The sequence below is a fragment of the Oncorhynchus clarkii genome, chromosome 9 (genome assembly GCF_045791955.1).
Source record: "Oncorhynchus clarkii lewisi isolate Uvic-CL-2024 chromosome 9, UVic_Ocla_1.0, whole genome shotgun sequence".
Classification (NCBI taxonomy): Eukaryota; Metazoa; Chordata; class Actinopteri; order Salmoniformes; family Salmonidae; genus Oncorhynchus; species Oncorhynchus clarkii.
In genome coordinates this window covers 42,796,167-42,817,875 of record NC_092155.1, presented here as the reverse complement: position 1 = coordinate 42,817,875, position 21,709 = coordinate 42,796,167, and the positions used below count along the sequence as shown (strand labels likewise).

Sequence of the window (21,709 nt, the reverse complement as noted above, 5' to 3'; positions counted from 1 at the left end):
CTCACCACTTTCAGCCATTTTTTGGGGAGAATGTTCACAACGTCAACAATAATAACAATATCAGAAATTACAACCAGAACCAGAACCACAATAACAACAACAAGGAAAACAAAGAGGAGCATGTTCAGATGAATGATGAAAGAAATGGTGCCAATAGTAGACAGGAGCCAGTGGATCTGAGTGGACTATGCTCACAGACACAGCTGGGCTTGGTCCCTGAAGAATTGCTCTACACTGCGTGTGTTGACAGCAGCTCAGGCGACAGCTTAACTAATGTCCAGGAGGGCACTCGCCCGCAATTAAAATCAGGTAAACTGGTGCCATTACAACAGGAAGGTGTCAATCAGCCAGAAAGGCATATGGGTGGCGAGGTTGAGGAGGGGTCTGGGGGAGGCAAATTACAGGTGGGGGAGGGAGAGAGACAGCCCAGAGAGGCACGGAGGGAGGAAGTGGAAGAGTGGGAGTCAGAGGGAATAACAAAGAGAGCCACAGCCCAGACAGATGAGACTGTAGAAGCAGAGCGAGAGAGAGAGAAAGGTCAGGAGAGGGCCAGCCTCACACAGACACAGAGTGGTGAAGGAGGAAAAGAGGAGGGGAAGAAAGAGTGGCAGGGGGCTGAAAGCACACAGGAAGACGAGGAGGAAAGGCACAGGTCAAGGGGAGAGAGAAGCTTGGGAAGGCAGACCGTGGAAGATGAAGGTGAGGAGGACAGAGGGAAAGAGGTTTTGGTGGTGGGGCGCGCTCGCCGAGCTGCCAACAGACACCCTCACTTCTCCCAGTATAACTTCCAGGTCCAGGTTCCAGAAAACCAGCCCCCAGGCACCTCAGTCATACCCATGTCAGCCACCGACCCAGACGCAGGTGATGCAGGCAGGCTCAGCTACACCATGGCCCCTCTCATGAACAGCAGATCCACGGACTACTTCCACATCGACCCTGACACGGGCCTCATCACCACCTCCCAGGTGCTGGACAGGGAGCACATGGACCTGCACTACTTCCGGGTCACGGCGTCAGACCACGGCTCTCCACGCCTCTCTGGCACCACCATGGTGGCAATCACTGTGGCCGACCGCAATGACCACTCGCCTATCTTTGAGCACACAGAGTACCGGGAGACCATCCGGGAGAACGTGGAGGAGGGCTACCCCATCCTGCAGCTCCGAGCCACTGACCTGGATGCCCCGTCCAACGCCAACATCCGCTACCGCTTCATAGGAGACACCGCTGCTGCGGCCCGGGCCGCATTTGAGATCGACCCCCGCTCCGGGCTGATCACCACGCGGGGCGTGGTCGACCGGGAGACCAACGAGCGCTACACCCTCCACGTGGAGGCCAGCGACCAGGGAAGGGAGCCCGGGCCGCGCTCGGCCATCGTTAAGGTCTCCATCACGGTGCTGGACGAGAACGACAACGTGCCCCAGTTCAGCGAGAAGCGCTATGTGGTGGCGGTCAGGGAGGACGTCCGGCCCCACTCGGAGATCCTGAGGGTGAGCGCTACGGACCATGATAAGGATAGCAACGCGGCCGTCCACTACAACATCATCAGTGGGAACAGCCGGGGCCAGTTCTCCATCGACAGTGTAACGGGGGAGATCCAGGTAGTTGCCCCTCTGGACTTTGAGGCAGAGAGGGAGTACACTCTGAGGGTACGAGCCCAGGACAACGGCCGGCCGCCCCTCTCCAATAACACAGGTATCATCAGCGTGCAGGTGACCGACGTCAACGACAACCCTCCCATCTTCGTGTCCACGCCGTTCCAGGCATCAGTGCTGGAGAGCGCCCCCGTGGGCAGCTCCATTCTCCACATCCAGGCCATCGACACCGACTCTGCGGACAACGCCCGTCTGGAGTACAGGCTGACTGGCACCAGCCCTGACACGCCCTTCGTCATTAACTCCGCCACCGGCTGGGTGACGGTCAGTTCATCTCTCGACCGGGAGTCTGTGGAACACTTCTTCTTTGGGGTGGAGGCCAGAGACTATGGCGTCCCACCTCTCTCCGCCACAGCCAGCGTGACTATAACAGTGATGGACGTCAACGACAACAGGCCAGAGTTCCTGCAGAAAGAGTACTTTGTGAGGCTCAACGAGGACGCAGCTGTGGGCACCAGTGTGGTCATTGTGACCGCGGTCGACCGTGATGTCAACAGTGCGGTCACCTATCAGATCACGGGGGGCAACACGCGTAACCGCTTTGCCATAAGCACAGCCGGGGGGTCGGGGCTGGTCTCTCTAGCACTGCCGCTCGACTACAAACAGGAGCGCCGATACGTTCTGACTGTGACGGCTTCCGACCGCACGCTACATGACACATGCCAGGTCCACGTCAACATCACGGACGCCAACACACACCGGCCCGTGTTCCAGAGTGCTCACTACTCTGTGACCGTGAACGAGGACCGCCCCCCGGGCAGCACGGTTGTGGTCATCAGCGCCACGGATGATGACGTTGGCGAAAACTCTCGCATCACCTACTTCCTGGAAGACAACATCCCCCAGTTCCGCATTGACCCATCCAGCGGAGCCATCACCCTGCAAGCCGAGCTGGATTACGAGGACCAGATGACCTACACTCTGGCCATCACCGCCCGGGACAACGGCATCCCACAGAAGTCTGACACCACCTATGTAGAGGTGAATGTGAACGATGTGAATGACAACGCACCACAGTTCCTCAGCCCCAGGTACCAGGGCACCGTCAGTGAAGACGCTCCACCCTTCACTAGCGTCCTACAGATATCCGCAATGGACCGAGATGCCCACGCCAACGGCCGCGTCCAGTACACCTTCCAGAATGGGGAGGACGGTGACGGAGACTTCACCATCGAGCCCACATCGGGCATCGTACGCACGGTCCGTCGCCTGGACCGCGAGAGTGTTCCATTCTATGAGCTGACGGCGTACGCCGTGGACCGCGGTGTGCCTCCCCAGCGGACGCCCGTCCACATCCAGGTGACGGTTCTCGACGTCAACGACAACGCTCCTGTCTTCCCGGCAGACGACTTTGAGGTTCTGGTGAAGGAGAACAGCGCTGTGGGGTCGGTGGTGGCCCAGATCACAGCCACAGACCCAGACGAGGGGACCAACGCCCAGATCATGTATCAAATCGTAGAAGGCAACATCCCTGAGATCTTCCAGATGGACATCTTCTCCGGGGAGCTCACCTCCCTCATCGACCTGGACTACGAGGCCCGCTCTGAGTACGTGATCGTGGTCCAGGCCACCTCAGCCCCCCTGGTGAGCCGGGCCACGGTGCGCATCCGGCTGGTGGACCAGAACGACAACCGGCCCCAGCTCCAGGACTTCCAGATCGTCTTCAACAACTTTGTGTCCAACCGCTCCAATAGTTTCCCCAGCGACGTGATCGGCCGGGTCCCGGCCCACGACCCTGATGTGTCAGACCACCTGTACTACTCCATTGCACGGGGAAACGACCTACACCTGCTGCTGCTCAACCACAGCAGTGGGGAGATCCGGCTGAGCCGCAAGCTGGACAACAACAGAGCCTTGGTGGCCCCCATGCTCATCACTGTCACAGGTGAGAGACAGAGGGATAAAGTGTGGCTGGATGTGTGAGAGAGGGAGGGGGAGAGAGAGATGTGTGTGAAAGAGATGGTGTTGGTTTGTGTGTGTGTGGGGGGAAGAGAGGGTGGGGGTTGGTTTGTGTGTGTGTCTGAGAGAGGGTGTGGGAAGGGCCTGTCAGAAAATGCGAATGAGGGGTATTTGAGATACTTAGGCTCTTGATCCATGATTTATGTTATTTTTGTGAATTAAATGAAATAGGCGACGAGGGGCATGAAATGATAAACTTCCTGGTAAGGATGGTTTATGATTTATTTTACTGTACAACAGTCATGCATTTTTTTTAGTTTGTTCAAGAGCTTTTATATGGCCAGTGTTTTTTTTTGTGACCTGCTGGTCTATTTACAGAGCTTTTATCCAGCCTCTCTCAGCCGACTCCACTCCTCTAGGACTGGAGTGTTATGAGATTATAATTAAATACAGTCAGCCTCCCCTCTCTTCTCCCCTTCACAATCTCTCTCTCTCTCTCTCTCTCTCTCTCTCTCTCTCTCTCTCTCTCTCTCTCTCTCTCTCTCACACTCTCTCTCTTTCACACTCACTGTCTCTCTCTCTCTGACTCTCTCTCTCTCTCATTCACTCTCTCTCTCTCTCTTTGGCTCTCATGCTCTCTCTCTCTCTATCTCTCTGCTCTTTACTGAGACTAGAGAGAGGGGAGATTAAGATGTAATATAGTCAGTCTAAGATCCCAGCAGGACAGCAGGCCAGGCCTGTACTCATCTGATATCTGTCTCCATCCATCTGTCTGTCTTTCCTTCCCTGGGGCACCAACACACAACACCACTTCCCCTCTTTTGTGTGTGTGCGTGCGCGAGTGCTTGCATGTGTATCTGTGTTTGTGTGTGTCTGCACAGTACATATGGGTGTAGACAGAAAGCTGTGGAGAGGAAAGGCAAATGAGCATTAAATCAGTTGTATTTGTCACATGCTTCGTAGACAACAGGTGTAGACTAATAGTGGAACACTTACTTATGTTCCAAGCTAAAGTTAAGATAGAAAATAGAAATAGTGAAATGAGGAATAAATACACAGTGAATAACGAATGGGAATAATGAGTAAAAATAACATGGCTATATATAGGGAGTATAAAATAACATGAAAAATACAGGGAGTAGAAAATAACATGGCTATACACAGGGAGTAGAAAATAACATGGCTATACATAGGGAGTATAAAATAACATGACTATATACAGGGAGTAGAAAATAACATGACTATATACAGGGAGTAGAAAATAACATGGCTATATACAGGGAGTAGAAAATAACATGGCTATATATAGGGAGTATAAAATAACATGGCTATACATAGGGATTATAAAATAACATGACTATATATAGGGAGTATAAAATAACATGACTATACATAGGGAGTATAAAATAACATGGCTATATATAGGGAGGATAAAATAACATGACTATATATAGGGATTATAAAATAACATGGCTATATATAGGGAGTATAAAATAACATGGCTATATACAGGGAGTATAAAATAACATGACTATACATAGGGATTATAAAATAACATGACTATATATAGGGATTATAAAATAACATGGCTATATATAGGGATTATAAAATAACATGGCTATATATAGGGAGTATAAAATGACATGGCTATATACAGGGAGTATAAAATAACATGACTATACATAGGGATTATAAAATAACATGGCTATATACAGGGAGTAGAAAATAACATGACTATATATAGGGATTATAAAATAACATGGCTATATACAGGGAGTATAAAATAACATGGCTATACATAGGGAGTATAAAATAACATGACTATACATAGGGATTATAAAATAACATGACTATATATAGGGATTATAAAATAACATGACTATACATAGGGATTATAAAATAACATGGCTATATATAGGGATTATAAAATAACATGGCTATATATAGGGAGTAGAAAATAACATGACTATATATAGGGATTATAAAATAACATGGTTATACATAGGGATTATAAAATAACATGACATATATAGGGATTATAAAATAACATGACTATACATAGGGAGTAGAAAATAACATGACTATATATAGGGATTATAAAATAACATGACTATATATAGGGATTATAAAATAACATGGCTATATATAGGGAGTAGAAAATAACATGGCTATATACAGGGAGTAGAAAATAACATGGTTATATACAGGGAGTATAAAATAACATGGCTATACACAGGGAGTAGAAAATAACATGGTTATACATAGGGAGTAGAAAATAACATGGTTATACATAGGGATTATAAAATAACATGGCTATATACAGGGAGTATAAAATAACATGGCTATACATAGGGAGTATAAAATAACATGGCTATACATAGGGATTATAAAATAACATGGCTATACATAGGGATTATAAAATAACATAACTATATATAGGGATTATAAAATAACATGGCTATATACAGGGAGTATAAAATAACATGGTTATACATAGGGATTATAAAATAACATGGCTATATACAGGGAGTATAAAATAACATGGCTATAAACAGGGAGTAGAAAATAACATGACTATACATAGGGAGTAGAAAATAGCATGACTATATACAGGGAGTACCAGTACAGAGTCGACATGCAGGGGTACGAGGTAATTGAGGTGGCTATGTACTGTACATATAGGTAGGGGTAAAGTGACTAGGCAACAGGATAGATCATAGACAGTAGCAGCCTCATATGTGCAAAAGAGTTAGTGTGTTCGTGCAAAAAAGGGTCAGTGCAGCCATTTGATGACCTATTTAGCAATCTTGTTTAGTAGTCTTATGGCTTGTGGGTAGAAGCTGTTCACGGTTCTGTTGGTTCCAGACTACTTGCTGTGCGGTAGAAGAGAGAACAGTCTGTGGCTTGGGTGGTTGGAGTCTTTAACAATTTTTTGGGCCTTCCTCTGACACCGCCTGGTATAGAGGTCTTGGATGGCAGAGAGCTTGGCCGCAGTGATATACTAGGCCATAAGCACTACTATTTGTAGCACCTTGCGGTCGGATGCCAAGCAGTTGCCGTACCAAACGGCGATGCAGCCAGTCAAGATGCTCCCGAGGGTGCAGCTGTAGATCGCTTTGAGGATAAGAGGGCCCATGCCAAATATTTTCAGTCTCCTGAGGGGGAAGAGGTGTGGTGCCCTCTTCACGACTGTGTTGGTGTGTTTGAACCATGATAGATCTTTAGCGATGTGGACACCAAGAAACTTTAAGCTCTCTACCCGCTCTACTACAGCCCCATCGATGTGAATGGGGATGTGTTCGGCAACCCGTTTCCTGTAGTCCACGATCAGCTCATTTGTTTTACTGACCTCTTCCCTATAGGTTGTCTCATTGTTGTCGGTTATCAGGCCTACCACCGTTGTCTGTCGGCAAACTTTATGATGGTTTTTAAGTCCTTTGCAGCCACACAGTCGTGGGTGATCAGGGAATACAGGAGGGGACTAAGCATGCAACCCTGAGGGGCCCCCAGTGTTGAGGGTCATCGTGGCAAATGTGTTGTTGCCTAGCCTCACCACCTGGGGGCGGCCCGTCAGGAAGTCCAGGATCCAGTTGCAGAGGGAGGTGTTCAGTCCCAGGGACCTTAACTGAGTGACGAGCTTGGAGGGCACTATGGTGTTGAACGCTGAGCTGTAGTCAGCATTCTCACGCAGGTGTTCCTTTTGTCCAAGCCCTACCACATCCGACGAGTTTCAGAACCGTTGTTGTAGGATTCGATCTTAGTCCTGTTTGATGACGTCAGAGGGCGTAGCAGGATTTCTTATAAGGGTCCGGGTTAGTGTCCCTCCCATTGAAAGTGGCAGCTCTAGCCTGTAATGTTGCCTGTAATCCTTGCTTCTGGTTGGGATGTGTACGCACGTACGTATGTCACTGTGGGGACGACGTTGTCGATGCACTTATTAATGAAGCCGGAGATGTGATCAACTCCTCAATGCCATCAGATGAATCCCGGAACATGTTCCAGTCTGTGCTAGCGAAAAAGTCCCGTAGCTTTGCATCCAATTCATCGGACCACTTCCGTATTGGGAGTGTCACGGGTACTTCCTGTTTGAGTTTGTGATGTAAGCAGAAATGAGGAGGATATAATTATGGTCCGATTTGCCAAATGGAGAGCGAGGGAGAGCTTTGAATGCCTCTCTGTGTGTGGAGTAAAGGTGATCTAGAGTATTTTCTCTTATAGTTGCACAGGTGACATGCCGGTAGAAATGAGGTAGACATGCGAGGCACATCGACGGTACCAATTTTAGACGAGTCCCCGAACACTTTTCCCCCATGGAGTGGTTATGATCGTTAGTATTTCAAACCGTTTCGGACGCTACAGACTTTTTAGTGAGAAGACCAATTTTTCGGGGATGTCTCATGGTCTGACAAACACCGCTCTAGCTCTGTCACCTTTCACCTCAGATGCGGAAGTGTAACACAGGTGGATGCGGTGGATTGAGACTCATTCAATGCTAAACAACAGATATTTCTAGCTTAAACTGACAGAGTTTGATGGGGATCATTTTTTATCATGCTACTTAGATTGACTCTAGGGGGTTTCCAAATGTGCGCGGTACACTTTTGTTTACCGTCCAACTTACATAATTGTGTTCTTGACTGGTCATGCATGGGATGGCAAGAGTTCACACAGTTTACAGTGTCCGTAAAGAGACCTTTCTCTTCCTGCTCCAGTTCTAGGATTTCCCCGTTATATAATCTATCTGTAATGCCCTTTATTAAACACAAGAGACAGGAGGGTTCAATACCCCCTCTCTTTCCTCTGTCAGCATCATCCTTTACTTATTCAACACACATAAATACATCCTGTAGGGAGTGTTCAGGCATATTTTAGGTGTGTGTGTGTTTTTCTGTGTAAGTACAGTATAGTCAATGAGTCATTTCTCATTATATACTTTACATACAGTAGTTGTCAACTACACAGTGTACACAAAAGTATGTGGACACCCCTTCAAATTAGTGGATTTGGCTCTTTTAGCCACACCCGTTGCTGTGTATAAAATGTATAACATCAAGAACACAGCCATGTAGTCTCCATAGACAAACATTTGCAGTAGAATGACCTTACTGAAAATCTCAGTGACTCTCAACTTGGCACCGTCATAGGATGCCACCTTTCCAACAAGTCAGTTCGTAAAATGTCTGCCCTTTCTGCTGGTATCGTCTAGGAGCAACAACGGCTTAGTAGGTAGGCCACAAAAGCTCACAGAACAGGACCGCCGAGTGCTGAAGCGCGGAACGTGTAAAAATGGTCTGTCCTCGGTTGCAACACTCGCTACTGAGTTCCAAACTGACTCTGGAAGCAACGTCAGCACAATAACTGTTTGTCGGGAGCTTCATGAAATGGGTTTCCATAGCTGAGCAGCCGCACATAAGCCGAAGATCACCATGAGCTATGCCAAGCATCGACTGGAATGGTGTAAAGCTTACCACAATTGGACTCTGGAGCAGTGGAAAGAGGAGTGATGAATCACGCTTCACCATCTGGCAGTCCAAATAACAAATCTGGGTTTGCCGGATGCCAGAAGAACACTACCTACCCGAATGCATATTTCCAACTCTAAAGTTTGGTGGAGGTGGAATAATGGTCTGGGGCTGTTTTTCATGGTTCAAGCTAGGCCCCTTAGTTCCAGTGAAGGGAAATCTTAATGCTGACATTCTAGACAATTCTGTGCTTCCAACTTTGTGGCAACAGTTTGGGGAAGGCCCTTTCCTGTTTCAGCATGACAGTGTCTCCATGCACAAAGCGAGGTTCGAACAGTAATGGTTTGTCGAGATCGGTGTGGAAGAACTTGACTGGCCTGCACAGAGCCCTGACCTCAACCTCACAAACACCTTTGGGAGGAATTGGAACACCGACTGCGAGGCAGGCCTAATCGCCAGACACCAGTGCCCGACGTCACTAATGCTCTTGTGGCTGAATGGAAGTCCCCGCAACAATGTTACAACATCTAGTGGAAAGCCTTCCCAGAAGAGGGACCAATTCCATGTTAATGCCTATGATTTTGGAACGCGATGTTCGACAAGCAGGCGTCCACATAGTTTTGGCCATGTAGTGTACCTTCCATGTGACCCGGTAGATAGATCTGTACATCTGGGTAGGAATAAGGAGGATAATGTGTAGTTTAGATCATTGAGACTTTAAGCATCTGTATAAGTACAATGCATTTTTATGCTTATGCCTTATGTGTGTTTGTTAATATGGTAGAGTAATGTGTGTGTGTGTGTGTGTGTACGTTTTTGTGTAAGTGTGGATGTGTGTGTGTGCATCCGTGCGTCTGTGTGTGTATCTGTACGTCTGTGTTTGTGTGTGAGTGTGGTTTAATGTATCGTAAAGATGCAGTGTAAGCCTGCAGAGAGAGAGAGCCCTTTTAACTGTGTGGCTTATTCCGTTCTGCACTGAGAGTAATGAGTGTTCAGACCTCAGGGGGAGAAGGGCTTTTAAAACAAACAGAGCGCGGAAATCATGTCAGACCACTGCCTGTAATGTGTGTGTGTTCACACGTGCAAGAGTGTGAATGCATGCAGGCTATGGATGTGTGCCTTTCTATGGTTGTTGTGTGTGTTTCTTTCTAGGTGACTGTTTGCGCTACACGTGATGTTGTTAACTCGTAATCATTTCCATCCATTTGAAAAGGCCAACCCCTGATATGACTGCAGTTACTGATATAGGCAGCAGGAAGCTTGCTTTTTCCAGCTGAGCTTTAGGAAGGGAAGCATTGCTTATATCTTGGAGGCTGTAAAAGCACTGTTAGCCAAGTCTACCTGGAAGAGCGCCTAAAACGTCCCCGTTAGCCAAGCTCACATAGTGTTATTTACAAACACTTGTTCTCCCTCTGTGCTAAAAATTCCCAAATAACCTTCATTTATGGTTTGGGGAGGGTTATAAAAGTTTAAAGACGAGCGACGTGCTCTAGAACTGTGGCTTAGCTTCAGAGGGCCAGTAGCTATGGCATTAGGTCTGAGTTCTTTTGCACTCACTGTAGCTATCTGTTTCTGAGTGAGTTAGCTACTAGCTGTTAGCTGGGTTATATTATTAGACTGTATGTTACAAAATTCAGTTCCTAAGTTAGCTAGCTAATAGCACTGTTATTTTGTACTCTATGTAGCCTATCTGCACCTGACTTAGCTAGCTTCTAGCTCGGTTATATTGTACTGTTTTGGATTAGCCTATATTGCAGCTCATTGTATGTACCTGTTTCTGAGTTAGCTACGTAGCTGGCTGCTGGACAGAAGCCAGGCATGTGGGCCAAATCACACACGATTATCCTCTTAACTACGATGCTTCTCATTTCAATAAGAAAGGGTATCAGGAGTAATTAGAAATGCGTTTTTGCAAGCTATTCAATGACAGCCAAAATGTGTAATATCCTTTGCCTGAGCAGTAATTCTGCTATGAAATTTGTTTCTCTTTTTACAATGAGAGAAAGTCGCCAATATCCAATGTTTTTTCTCATATTATTTCTTGAACATGGAGAAATTAGTTTTGGTTTAAGCCTTCCTCTTACAATCCTGGCCGACCCTCTGGCTGTTCATTTATTAACGTCTGGTGTGTGTGTGTGTGTGATGCGAGTATGTGTGAGGTCAATAGAGAGTCAGCCTCCTCATAATCCTGTAATCAAACCAGCTGCCACCACACCCCTCCCCCACTGTGTCAATATTCTCATTCTGCCTCCTTTCTCTCCTTTCTCACCTTTTCTTTCAGTAGCTCCATCGACCCCTCTCTCTTTCTCTCTCTCTCTCTCTCTCTCTCTCTCTCTCTCTCTCTCCCTATCTCTCTCTCTCTCTCTCTCTCTCTCTCTCTCTCTCTCTCTCTCTCTCTCTCTCTCTCTCTCTCTCTCCCTCTCTCTCTCTCTCTCTGTCTCCTTCTCTGTTGTACTCCACAGTACCAAGCTCTTAGCCATGGGGGTCTTTTGTGGTTTCAAATGATATTCTCTTTTTGATTATATTGTACTCCCATCATTGCTTTTATAGTAATACATTTGGTCAATCTCTGGAAAAGTAGTTTAATTATCCTTTGACAAGGGGATGATAAAAGGGAGGATAAATGTGCTCTTTGCACTGATAGACAATGTAAGTATGTGTGTGTGCGTGTGTGTGTGCGTGCGTGCGTGTGTGTGTGTGTGCGTGTGTGTGTGTGTGTGTGAGTGCGTGCGTGTGTGTGTGTGTGCACACTTGTATGTATGGGGGGGGGGGGCAGGGGAAGATTATGCACTTGCAAGACGGTGGCTCACGCTAACTAAATATATGTATCTCTAGAGACTGACATTGCAACCTCACGCCCCTCTCTCTCCTCCCCATCCCCCCCTTCTCCTCCTCTCTCTCAGACGGTATCCACAGCATCTCGGCCCAGTGCATCCTCCGAGTGCTCATCATCACAGAGGACATGTTGAGCAGCAGCGTGACGGTGCGCCTTCAAAACATGTCCCAGGACCACTTCCTGTCCCCTCTGCTTGGTCACTTCCTGGAGGGGGTGTCGGCGGTGCTGTCTGTACCTCCGGAGGACGTGTTTGTTTTCAACATCCAGCCGGACGGCGAGGCGGGGGGCATCCTGAATGTTAGTTTCACCGCGGCGCTGCCAGGGGGTAATTTCTTCCCCTCCGAAGCCCTAGAAGAGCAACTCTACCTCAACCGGCCTCGCCTCACCTCCCTGGCACAGATGGAGGTACGGGGAGGAGGAGAAACACACAGATCAGTCAGGAATATATATGCGAATAGACATTCGTCATTACACACTAACACACTAATACACTACCACACTAACACACTAACAGACTACCACACTAACACACTAACACACTAACAGACTACCACACTAACACACAAAAACACTGACACACTAACACACTAACAGACTACCACACTAACACACTAACACACTAAAACACTACAACACTACCACACTAACACACTAATACACTAACACACTAACACACTACCACACTAATAAACTAACACACTAACACACTACCACACTAACACACTAACACACTACTACACTAACACACTACCACACTAACACACTACAACACTAACACACTACCACACTAATACACTAACACACAAACACACAAACACACAAACACACTACCACACTAATACACTAACACACTACCACATTACCACACTAACACACTAATACACTACCACACTAACACACTAATACACTAACACACTAATACACTACCACACTAACACACTAATACACTAACACACTAATACACTAATGCACTAACGCACTAATGCACTAACGCACTAATACAATAATACACTACCACACTAACACACTAATACACTAACACACTAACACACTAACGCGCTAATACACTAATACACTAACACACTAATACACTAACACACTAATACACTAACACACTAGCACACTAATACACTAACACACTAATACACTAACACACTAATACACTAACACACCAATACACTAACACACTAATACACTAACACACTAACACACTAACAGACTACCACACTAACACACAAAAACACTGACACACTAACACACTAACAGACTACCACACTACCACACTAACACACTAATACACTAACACACTAACACACTACCACACTAATAAACTAACACACTAACACACTACCACACTACCACACTAACACACTACTACACTAACACACTACCACACTAACACACTACAACACTAACACACTACCACACTACTACACTAACACACAAACACACAAACACACAAACACACTACCACACTAATACACTAACACACTACCACATTACCACACTAACACACTAATACACTACCACACTAACACACTAATACACTAACACACTAATACACTACCACACTAACACACTAATGCACTAACGCACTAATACAATAATACACTACCACACTAACACACTAATACACTAACACACTAACACACTAACGCGCTAATACACTAATACACTAACACACTAATACACTAACACACTAATACACTAACACACTAGCACACTAATACACTAACACACTAATACACTAACACACTAATACACTAACACACCAATACACTAACACACTAATACACTAACACACTAACGCACTAATACACTAACACACTAACGCACTAATACACTAATGCACTAACACACTAACACACTAATACACTAATGCACTAACACACTAATGCACTAACGCACTAACACACTAACTCACTAATACACTAACACACTAACACACTAATACACTAATACACTAACACACTAACACACTAACACACTAATACACTAATGCACTAACACACTAATGCACTAACACACTAACACACTAACACACTAATGCACTAATACACTAACACACTAATACACTAACACACTAACACACTAATACACTAACACACTAATGCAATAATGCACTAACACACTACTACACTAATACATACCAACATATACAGTAGATGTAAGCACCTACTGTAATTAATCTACATGAGCATAGTTTATGTACACCCTCTCTCTCTCTCTCTCTCTCTCTCTCTCTCTCTCTCTCTCTCTTTTCTCTCTCTCTCTTCTCTCTCTCTCTCTCTCTCTCTCTGTCTCTCTCTGTCTCTCTCTTTTCTCTCCCCTCTCTCTCTCTCTCTCTCTCTCGCGCTCTCTCCCTCTCTCTCTCTCTCTCTCTCTCTCTCTCTCTCCCTCTCTCGCCCTCTCTCCCTCTCTCTCTCTCTCTCTCTCTCTCTCTCTCTCTCTCTCTCTCTCTCTCTCTCTCTCTCTCTCTCTCTCTCTCTCTCTCTCTCTCTCTCTCTCTCTCTCTCTCTCTCTCTCTCTCTCTCTGTCTGTCTACCACTCTTTTTCACTCACTCCCTTTCCCACCCGTCCGGAGAAGAGAAACCATCTGTGTGTGTTGTAATGCAGGTGCTTCCTTTCGATGACAACGTGTGTCTGCGGGAGCCGTGTCAGAACTACATGAAGTGCGTCTCGGTGCTTCGCTTCAACAGCTCTGCTCCCTTCATCTCCTCTCCCTCCGTCCTGTTCCGGCCCATCCACCCCATCGCCGGGCTGCGCTGTCGCTGCCCCGCAGGCTTCACTGGGGACTACTGTGAGACGGAGATCAACCTGTGTTACTCCAACCCTTGTTTCAACGGAGGGGTGTGCGCTCGCAGGGAAGGAGGCTACACCTGCATCTGCAGAGAGGACTACACCGGTAGACTACACAGTTAATGGGTGTTTTGTCGCTGTTCGTGGGTGCGGGGGTGAGGGCCGGGGGTTGGTTGGGGTGGTTTGTCTGATTGGCTGTGTCTGTCTCTGTGTGGTGTTTTGTTGTTGCTGTGTATGAAACGTGTGTGCTTGTCCCAGTGAGTAGTAGTATAGTATATCCTCACATTCACAGGAATGCAGGACTACACGTGGTTTCCCATCTCTGCTCGTGTCCCCTGGGAATAGCTGCAATACAGTCTCAGGGTGGAAATGATGGAGAATAGATTTCATGCATATTTTAGAGGTGTTTCATGTCCTCTTTCATTCCAGATCAAAAAAAGCTTGAGGTGAGCCAGCACTTTTCTTTCATGAGTGAAGAGGAGAGAGAGAGAGAGAGAGAGAGAGAGCGAGAGAGAGAGAGAGAGAGAGAGAGAGAGAGAGAGAGAGAGAGAGAGAGAGAGAGAGAGAGAGAGAGAGAGAGAGAGAATGCAGCTATATCGTGGACTTTAGGGAAGTTGGAGACTTAGAGAGAGAGAGAGAGAGAGAGAGAGAGAGAGAGAGATCCCGGGGGATGAAGAAAGAGAATTGCAAAGATAAAGAGAAAATAGAGACTGATGGGAAATAGAGAGGAGGGTTTTGATGATTTTCTGTATCGCCTGTGATGGTATGAAGAGTCGCTGAGTTGTTTCAAAGGACTGCAGACAACTAACACGGGCATTTAATATTGAGAGAGTGAAAGATGTCCAGGGAAATAATAAAAGACAGGGAGGAAGGACAGGATCTACTTGGGGTAGAGAGCGATAAAGGAGAGAGGGAGAGATGGCGCAGGAGTAACACGAGGACATAAAGGCAGGGAGAGGAGGTAAGATAGGAAGAAGGAGAAAGGGCATCTGAGGCAGAGAGAGCGGAGCCAGGCAGAGAAAGGGAGAGAAGGGGTAGGGTGTTGAGAGGGAAAGAGAGAGGTAAGGAGGCAGAGAGAGAAAGAAGGATGTAGAGAGAGAGAGTAGGGAAGGAGGTAGAGAAATGGATGGGGGGGAGGCAGAGAGAGACAGGGAGAAAGTGAGAGGGAAGGAGGTAGAGGGAGACAGAAGGACGGAGGTAGAGAGAGAGAGAGACTGCCTCTGTGTACCATGTGTGGGAGCAAAAGAAGGGGTAGGTTGAGGAGCCGTAGGGGGAGCGACCGCTTTGATGAATAAAACATCCTGTGAAGGAAGGGGTGTGAATGCATTAGTTGGAGAGAGAGAGAGAAAAGTAGATATACAGAGAGAATGCGAGGAATAGAACACAGGGGGGGAGATTCAAAGTAGAGCTCGGGAGAAACGGATCGATGCCAATAGGAAGATTGTTTTACGGATGTGCAGGAATAGGGATGAGGGAACGAGGGAGGAAGAGGGGAAGTCAGGATGGACTGGGGCGTGGGGAGAAGAAAATAGGGAGAGGAGAGGGGGGAGAAGAGCAGAAATAGTGCTAAGTTTTTCTGTGGAAAAGCGAGTTAGAGAGGCACCGATAGAATGGAGAGCGTAAGTGCAATATTTTCACCTTAGGGAGAGCAATTGTACAGTAATTGCTCTTTATCCGTGTACGTCTGTGGAGAACATGAATGTAGGAGCTGATCTCTGCTCCCTATCTTTCTCTGAGTGGGCCGTCAGTGTGTTGAGTGAGTGCAGATTTGTATAGTAGAGAATGATAGGAGGGTCAGCAAAGTGAAAATAATCTTCCCTTCTTTGCCGGGGTGGATGAAAGAGACGATCTTAGCACTGGTCTGTCTGTCTGTCTGTCTGTCTCACCAGACAAATAATTCATGGTTATTAATGTCTGTTTATTTATTTTAATATTAATAAATCAGTGTGTGTGTGCTTGCGTGTGTGTGTGCGTGTGTGTGTGTGTGTGTGTGAGCGTGCATGTGTGAGAAAGATCGAGAGAAACATAATGTAATTTGGTGGTGGTGGTGTGTGTGTGTGTGTGTGTCCTGGGGGTGATTTGTAGTGTTGGTGTGTGTTTGGCAGGACCAGCTGGCAGTGAGTGCTGCTGCCTGGGGGTCCGGGGGAATAGAAACGAGGGAGGAGGGGTGGGAGGGAGGAAAGAGGGGTGAAAGCCGTTTAAACTCTTGATGCTTTTATGCGCAGAACCCTTGTTTTAACGCCTTACCCATCATACCGGGGGGTGCAGTCAGTCAGTTTGTGCGCGTGTCCATTCGTGCGCGAGGAAACATACAGGGCACTCTGCAGTCTCGGCCACAAAGCACAATTGTCTGGCTAGTGGTTGTTTTTTTTAAACCAGTGCCGGTGGCTGCATTCACCCCAGTAGAGCCTCGACGCTGAACACAAACACTGTGCCAACCCCGAGACAACATCAGGCCCGCCCGTACAAAAGGCCTGCAGGTTTAACATGATCAGCATGTCTCCGTGGACCTCAGCAGGCTTGGAGGAGCAGTGTGTCTGCAGTTGAAGGCAGCTCATCCCCACACTGTGTTCATGCACCAGCTCATTGTCAGTGAGGACGGCTGGAGCAGTCTATGGCTCTAGCTGGGATGTTGTATTCACTGGTTCTGTTCATGGACGTATTAGGTTGTATTTGTGCTTATTGTCCTTTGTTTCTGTTTTTATGCCTGTTGTATGGTCCATATAGTTAGGCTACAATGTGGACCACGCATACTTTAGGTTTCTGTATTTGCATTGATTGGGGCTGTAGTGTACAGTATTGTTGTATGGTCTGTATGTATAGTAACCTGTGTCCCCCTCTCCTTCCCAGGCGAGCGGTGTGAGTGGGACAGGCGTCAGGGTCGCTGTGTCCCTGGGGTGTGTCGGAATGGGGGGACGTGCAGGGAGCTGTCTGGAGGGGGGTTCCGCTGTGAGTGCCCCGCAGGAGGGTGCGAGCGGCCCTACTGCACTGTCCCCACACGCTCCTTCCCCCCCAAGTCCTTTGTCATGTTCCGAGGCCTCCGCCAGAGATTCCACCTCTCCATCTCTCTCACGTGAGGACTCAACATCTTTCTCTTTCTTTTCCCGTCGCCCTCTCTCTCTCTCTCTCTCTCTCTGTCTCTCTCTCTCTCTCTCTCTCTCTCTCTCTCTCTGTCTCTCTCTCTCTCTCTCTCTCTCTCTCTCTCTCTGTCTCTCTCTCTGTCTCTCTCTCTCTCTCTCTCTCTCTCTCTGTCTCTCTGTCTCTCTCTCTCTCTCTCTCTCTCTCTCTCTCTCTCTCTCTCTCTCTCTCTCTCTCTCTCTCTCTCTCTCTCTCTCTCGCTCTCTCTCTCTCTCTCTCTCTCTCTCTCTGTCTCTCTCTCTGTCTCTCTCTCTCTCTCTCTCTCTCTCTCTCTCTGTCTCTCTCTCTCTCTCTCTCTCTCTCTCTGTCTCTCTCTCTCTCTCTCTCTCTCTCTCTCTCTCTCTCTCTCTCTCTCTCTCTCTCTCTCTCTCTGTCTCTCTCTCTCTCTCTCTCTCTCTCTCTCTCTGTCTCTCTCTCTCTCTCTCTCTCTCTCTGTCTCTCTCTCTCTCTGTCTCTCTCTCTCTCTCTCTCTCTCTCTCTCTGTCTGTCTTTTCTCTTCACTCTCTCTCTTTGCTCTTCCCTCTTTCTCTCTCTCTCTCTTTTCTCTTCCATCTTTCTCTCTGTCTCTCTTTTCTCTTCAGTCTTTCTGTCTCTCTTTTCTCTTCAGTCTATCTGTCTCTCTTTTCTCTTCAGTCTATCTGTCTCTCTTTTCTCTTCAGTCTATCTGTCTTTCCTTTCTTTTCAATTTCTCTCTCTGTCTCTTTGTTTTCTCTTCACTCTCTCGCTGTCGCTCTCTTTTTTCTCATCACTCTCTCTCTCTGTCTCTTTGTTTTCTCATCACTCTCTCTCTGTCTCTTTGTTTTCTCATCACACTCTCTCCCTGTCTCTTTGTTTTTTCATCACTCTCTCTCTCTGTCTCTTTGCTTTCTCATCACTCTCTCTCTCTGTCTCTTTGTTTTCTCATCACTCTCTCTCCCTGTCTCTTTGTTTTCTCATCACTCTCTCTCTCTGTCTCTTTGTTTTCTCATCACTCTCTCTCTCTGTTTCTTTGTTTTCTCATCACTCTCTCTCTGTCTCTTTGTTTTCTCATCACTCTCTCTCTCTCTGTCTCTTTGTTTTCTCATCACTCTCTCTCTCTCTCTGTCTCTTTGTTTTCTCATCACTCTCTCTCCCTGTCTCTCTGTTTTCTCATCACTCTCTCTCTCTGTCTCTTTGTTTTCTCATCACTCTCTCTCTCTGTCTCTTTGTTTTCTCATCACACTCTCTCTCCTCTGTCTCTTTGTTTTCGATCAGTCTTTTTAGCAGCTTTTCTCCAATTCCTGCTCTTTCTTTCATCTGTCATTTTGGCCCCACTTGGGACCTGTCCTGGCCCCTTGGCGTGTTCTAATTGGTCAGAGGGTGGTTGCTAGGGAGAAGTGGTCATAAATGTGATTTACATTGGATTCATTTAGGCGACGCTCTTATCCAGAGCGACTTACAGTAGCGAGCGCGGACACTTTTGTACTTGTTCGTACTGATCTCAGGTGTAACTAAATCCTATGACTCAGAGGTCCACTGGAACGGATATTTTATCATATACTACTATTATATACGACTATTATATACTACTATTATATACGACTATTATATACGACTATTATATACTACTATTATATACTACTATTATATACTACTATTATATACTACTATTATATACGACTATTATATACTACTATTATATACGACTATTATATACTACTATTATATACGACTATTATATACTACTATTATATACTACTATTATATACGACTATTATATACTACTATTATATACTACTATTATATACTACTATTATATACTACTATTATATACTACTATTATATACTACTATTATATACTACTATTATATACTACTATATTCTAGCACACACTCATATAGCCTTGCATTAGAGATTTGCAGTGGAGTGACACTTACAGTCTTATACGGTACCACGTGTAGAGCACAGTGTAGTAGAGCTTACACACCGGGGGGGGGGGGGGGGGGGGGGGGGGGGCTGACACCACATCATCCCTGTTAACATAACAAGCCTAGTATTTCACCCATGCAAGTGGACAAGAAGTCTGGTTTGGGGTCTGGCCTGGTTCCTGGGGTGGATGTGCGAGGGATGGCTTTAACTCACAGCGCCCTGGCATGGCGGTGGTGTGTTACAGCTTCGCCACCCTGGAGAACAGTGGCCTCCTCTTCTACAACGGACGCTTCAACGAGAAACACGACTTCCTGGCTCTGGAGATCCTGGAGGGCCAGGTGGTGCTCAAGTACTCCACAGGTGGGTGTATATCTGTGTGTGTGTGTGTGTGTCCAACCTGTATAATGGTAGGTGAAACCCTGGTTTTGAGTGTGACCTCTGACCTATCTGTCAACAGGTGAATCGTCCACTCAGGTGAGCCCCTTTCTACCTGGGGGCGTAGCCGATGGCATTTGGCACACTGTCCACATCCACTACTACAACAAGGTGAGTCTCAGTGTGTGTGGTGTGTGTGTGTGTGTGTGTTGTGTGTGTGTGTGTGTGTGTCTGTGTCTCTGCTGCACATACCATGCACTTGTTTACATTTTCTTCGCGTCTCCACTTTCTGTCAGCCCTGCGAGTCCTTCCCCCCCCCCCGCCATCTTAGTCCAGGCGCAGTGGCCGCGTTCCTTCGTGTGTCAAGCTGTTGTCCCCCTTTCTCAAATCAAATCAAATCCATTCTGAGCCTAGACCAACAGCGAAGCGCTCGCTTCCCAACAACGCCGAGAGAAACGTAGAAAAAATAATAGAGCAAACAATAACACAAGGAATAAATACACACAGGAATGCAAAACCAAGTTAAGATCAGAAAATAAAATACAAACACACAATATAGCAGAATTGGTCAGGAGGTGGTGAAAAGGCTGCTCTCCCCTGCAGCGCCGTCGTAGACACCTCCGACAACACACTCGTCTGTGTACTGTGTTTCACCATCTCTCTGTTGTTTCAGCACAAGCAGCAAGAGTACAGCAGGGTGTTTTGGGGTATGTGTGTGTGTGTGTTCTGTGTGTGTGTGTGTTATATTTCACTGTCCCTGTCTTTGCCCCAGCCCAAGCGCAGTGTGAGCGGGGAGGCTCAGGGTCCGTCTGATGAGAAGGTGGCGGTGGTCAGTGTGGATGACTGTGACACAGCCGTGTCGCTGCGCTTCGGAACACAGCTCGGCAACTACAGCTGTGCTGCTCAGGGCAAGCAGACCAGCTCCAAGAAGTGAGTCTCTCTCTCTCTCTCTCTTTCTCTCTCTCTCTCTCTCTCTCTCTCTCTCTCATACACACACAGACACACAGACACACACACGTACAGTGGGGCAAAAAAGTATTTAGTCAGCCACCAATTGTGCAAGTTCTCCCATTAAAAAAGATGAGAGAGGCCTGTCATTTTCATCATAGGTACACTTCAACTATGACAGACAAAATGAGAAAAAAAAATCCAGAAAATCATTTTTAATTAATTTATTTGCAAATTATGGTGGAAAATAAATATTTGGTCACCTACAAACAAGCAAGATTTCTGGCTCTCACAGACCTGTAACTTCTTCTTTAAGAGGTTCCTCTGTCTTCCACTCGTTACCCGTATTAATGGCACCTGTTTGAACTTGTTATCAGTATAAAAGACACCTGTCCACAACCTCAAACAGTCTCAAACTGTGACTGTATGCGTCACTTGCAAGTCAGTGTCAGGGTGAACCATTCAGCATTGCCACTTAAGCCTCTTCTTCCTGTCTAGACTTGACAAGTCACCACATCACTGCTGCTGTGCTCTGTAAGTCCTGAGGAAAGTACAAGGGCAACATCTAATAATGCTGTGCTCTTCTCTTCCATCTGTCTGTCTGTCTGTCTCTCTCTCACTCTCTGTCTGTCTCTCTCTCTCTCTCTCTCTCTCTCTCTCTCTCTCTCTCTCTCTCTCTCTCTCTCTCTCTCCCATTCTCTCTCTCTCTC

General features: G+C 46.7%; 1 protein-coding gene across 1 annotated transcript in view; it reads left to right on the top strand.

Annotated features, from left to right (window-relative positions):
• Positions 1 to 359: 359 nt before the first annotated feature.
• Positions 360 to 21,709, top strand: part of LOC139417553 (cadherin EGF LAG seven-pass G-type receptor 3-like) — a 53,555-nt gene continuing 32,205 nt past the window's right edge. The window contains exons 1-7 of the mRNA XM_071166794.1: positions 360 to 3,540; positions 11,920 to 12,257; positions 14,469 to 14,757; positions 17,502 to 17,724; positions 19,921 to 20,036; positions 20,134 to 20,222; positions 20,824 to 20,981. Of these exons, the coding sequence (XP_071022895.1) occupies positions 360 to 3,540; positions 11,920 to 12,257; positions 14,469 to 14,757; positions 17,502 to 17,724; positions 19,921 to 20,036; positions 20,134 to 20,222; positions 20,824 to 20,981 (4,394 nt within the window). The remainder of the gene's footprint in view (positions 3,541 to 11,919; positions 12,258 to 14,468; positions 14,758 to 17,501; positions 17,725 to 19,920; positions 20,037 to 20,133; positions 20,223 to 20,823; positions 20,982 to 21,709) is intronic.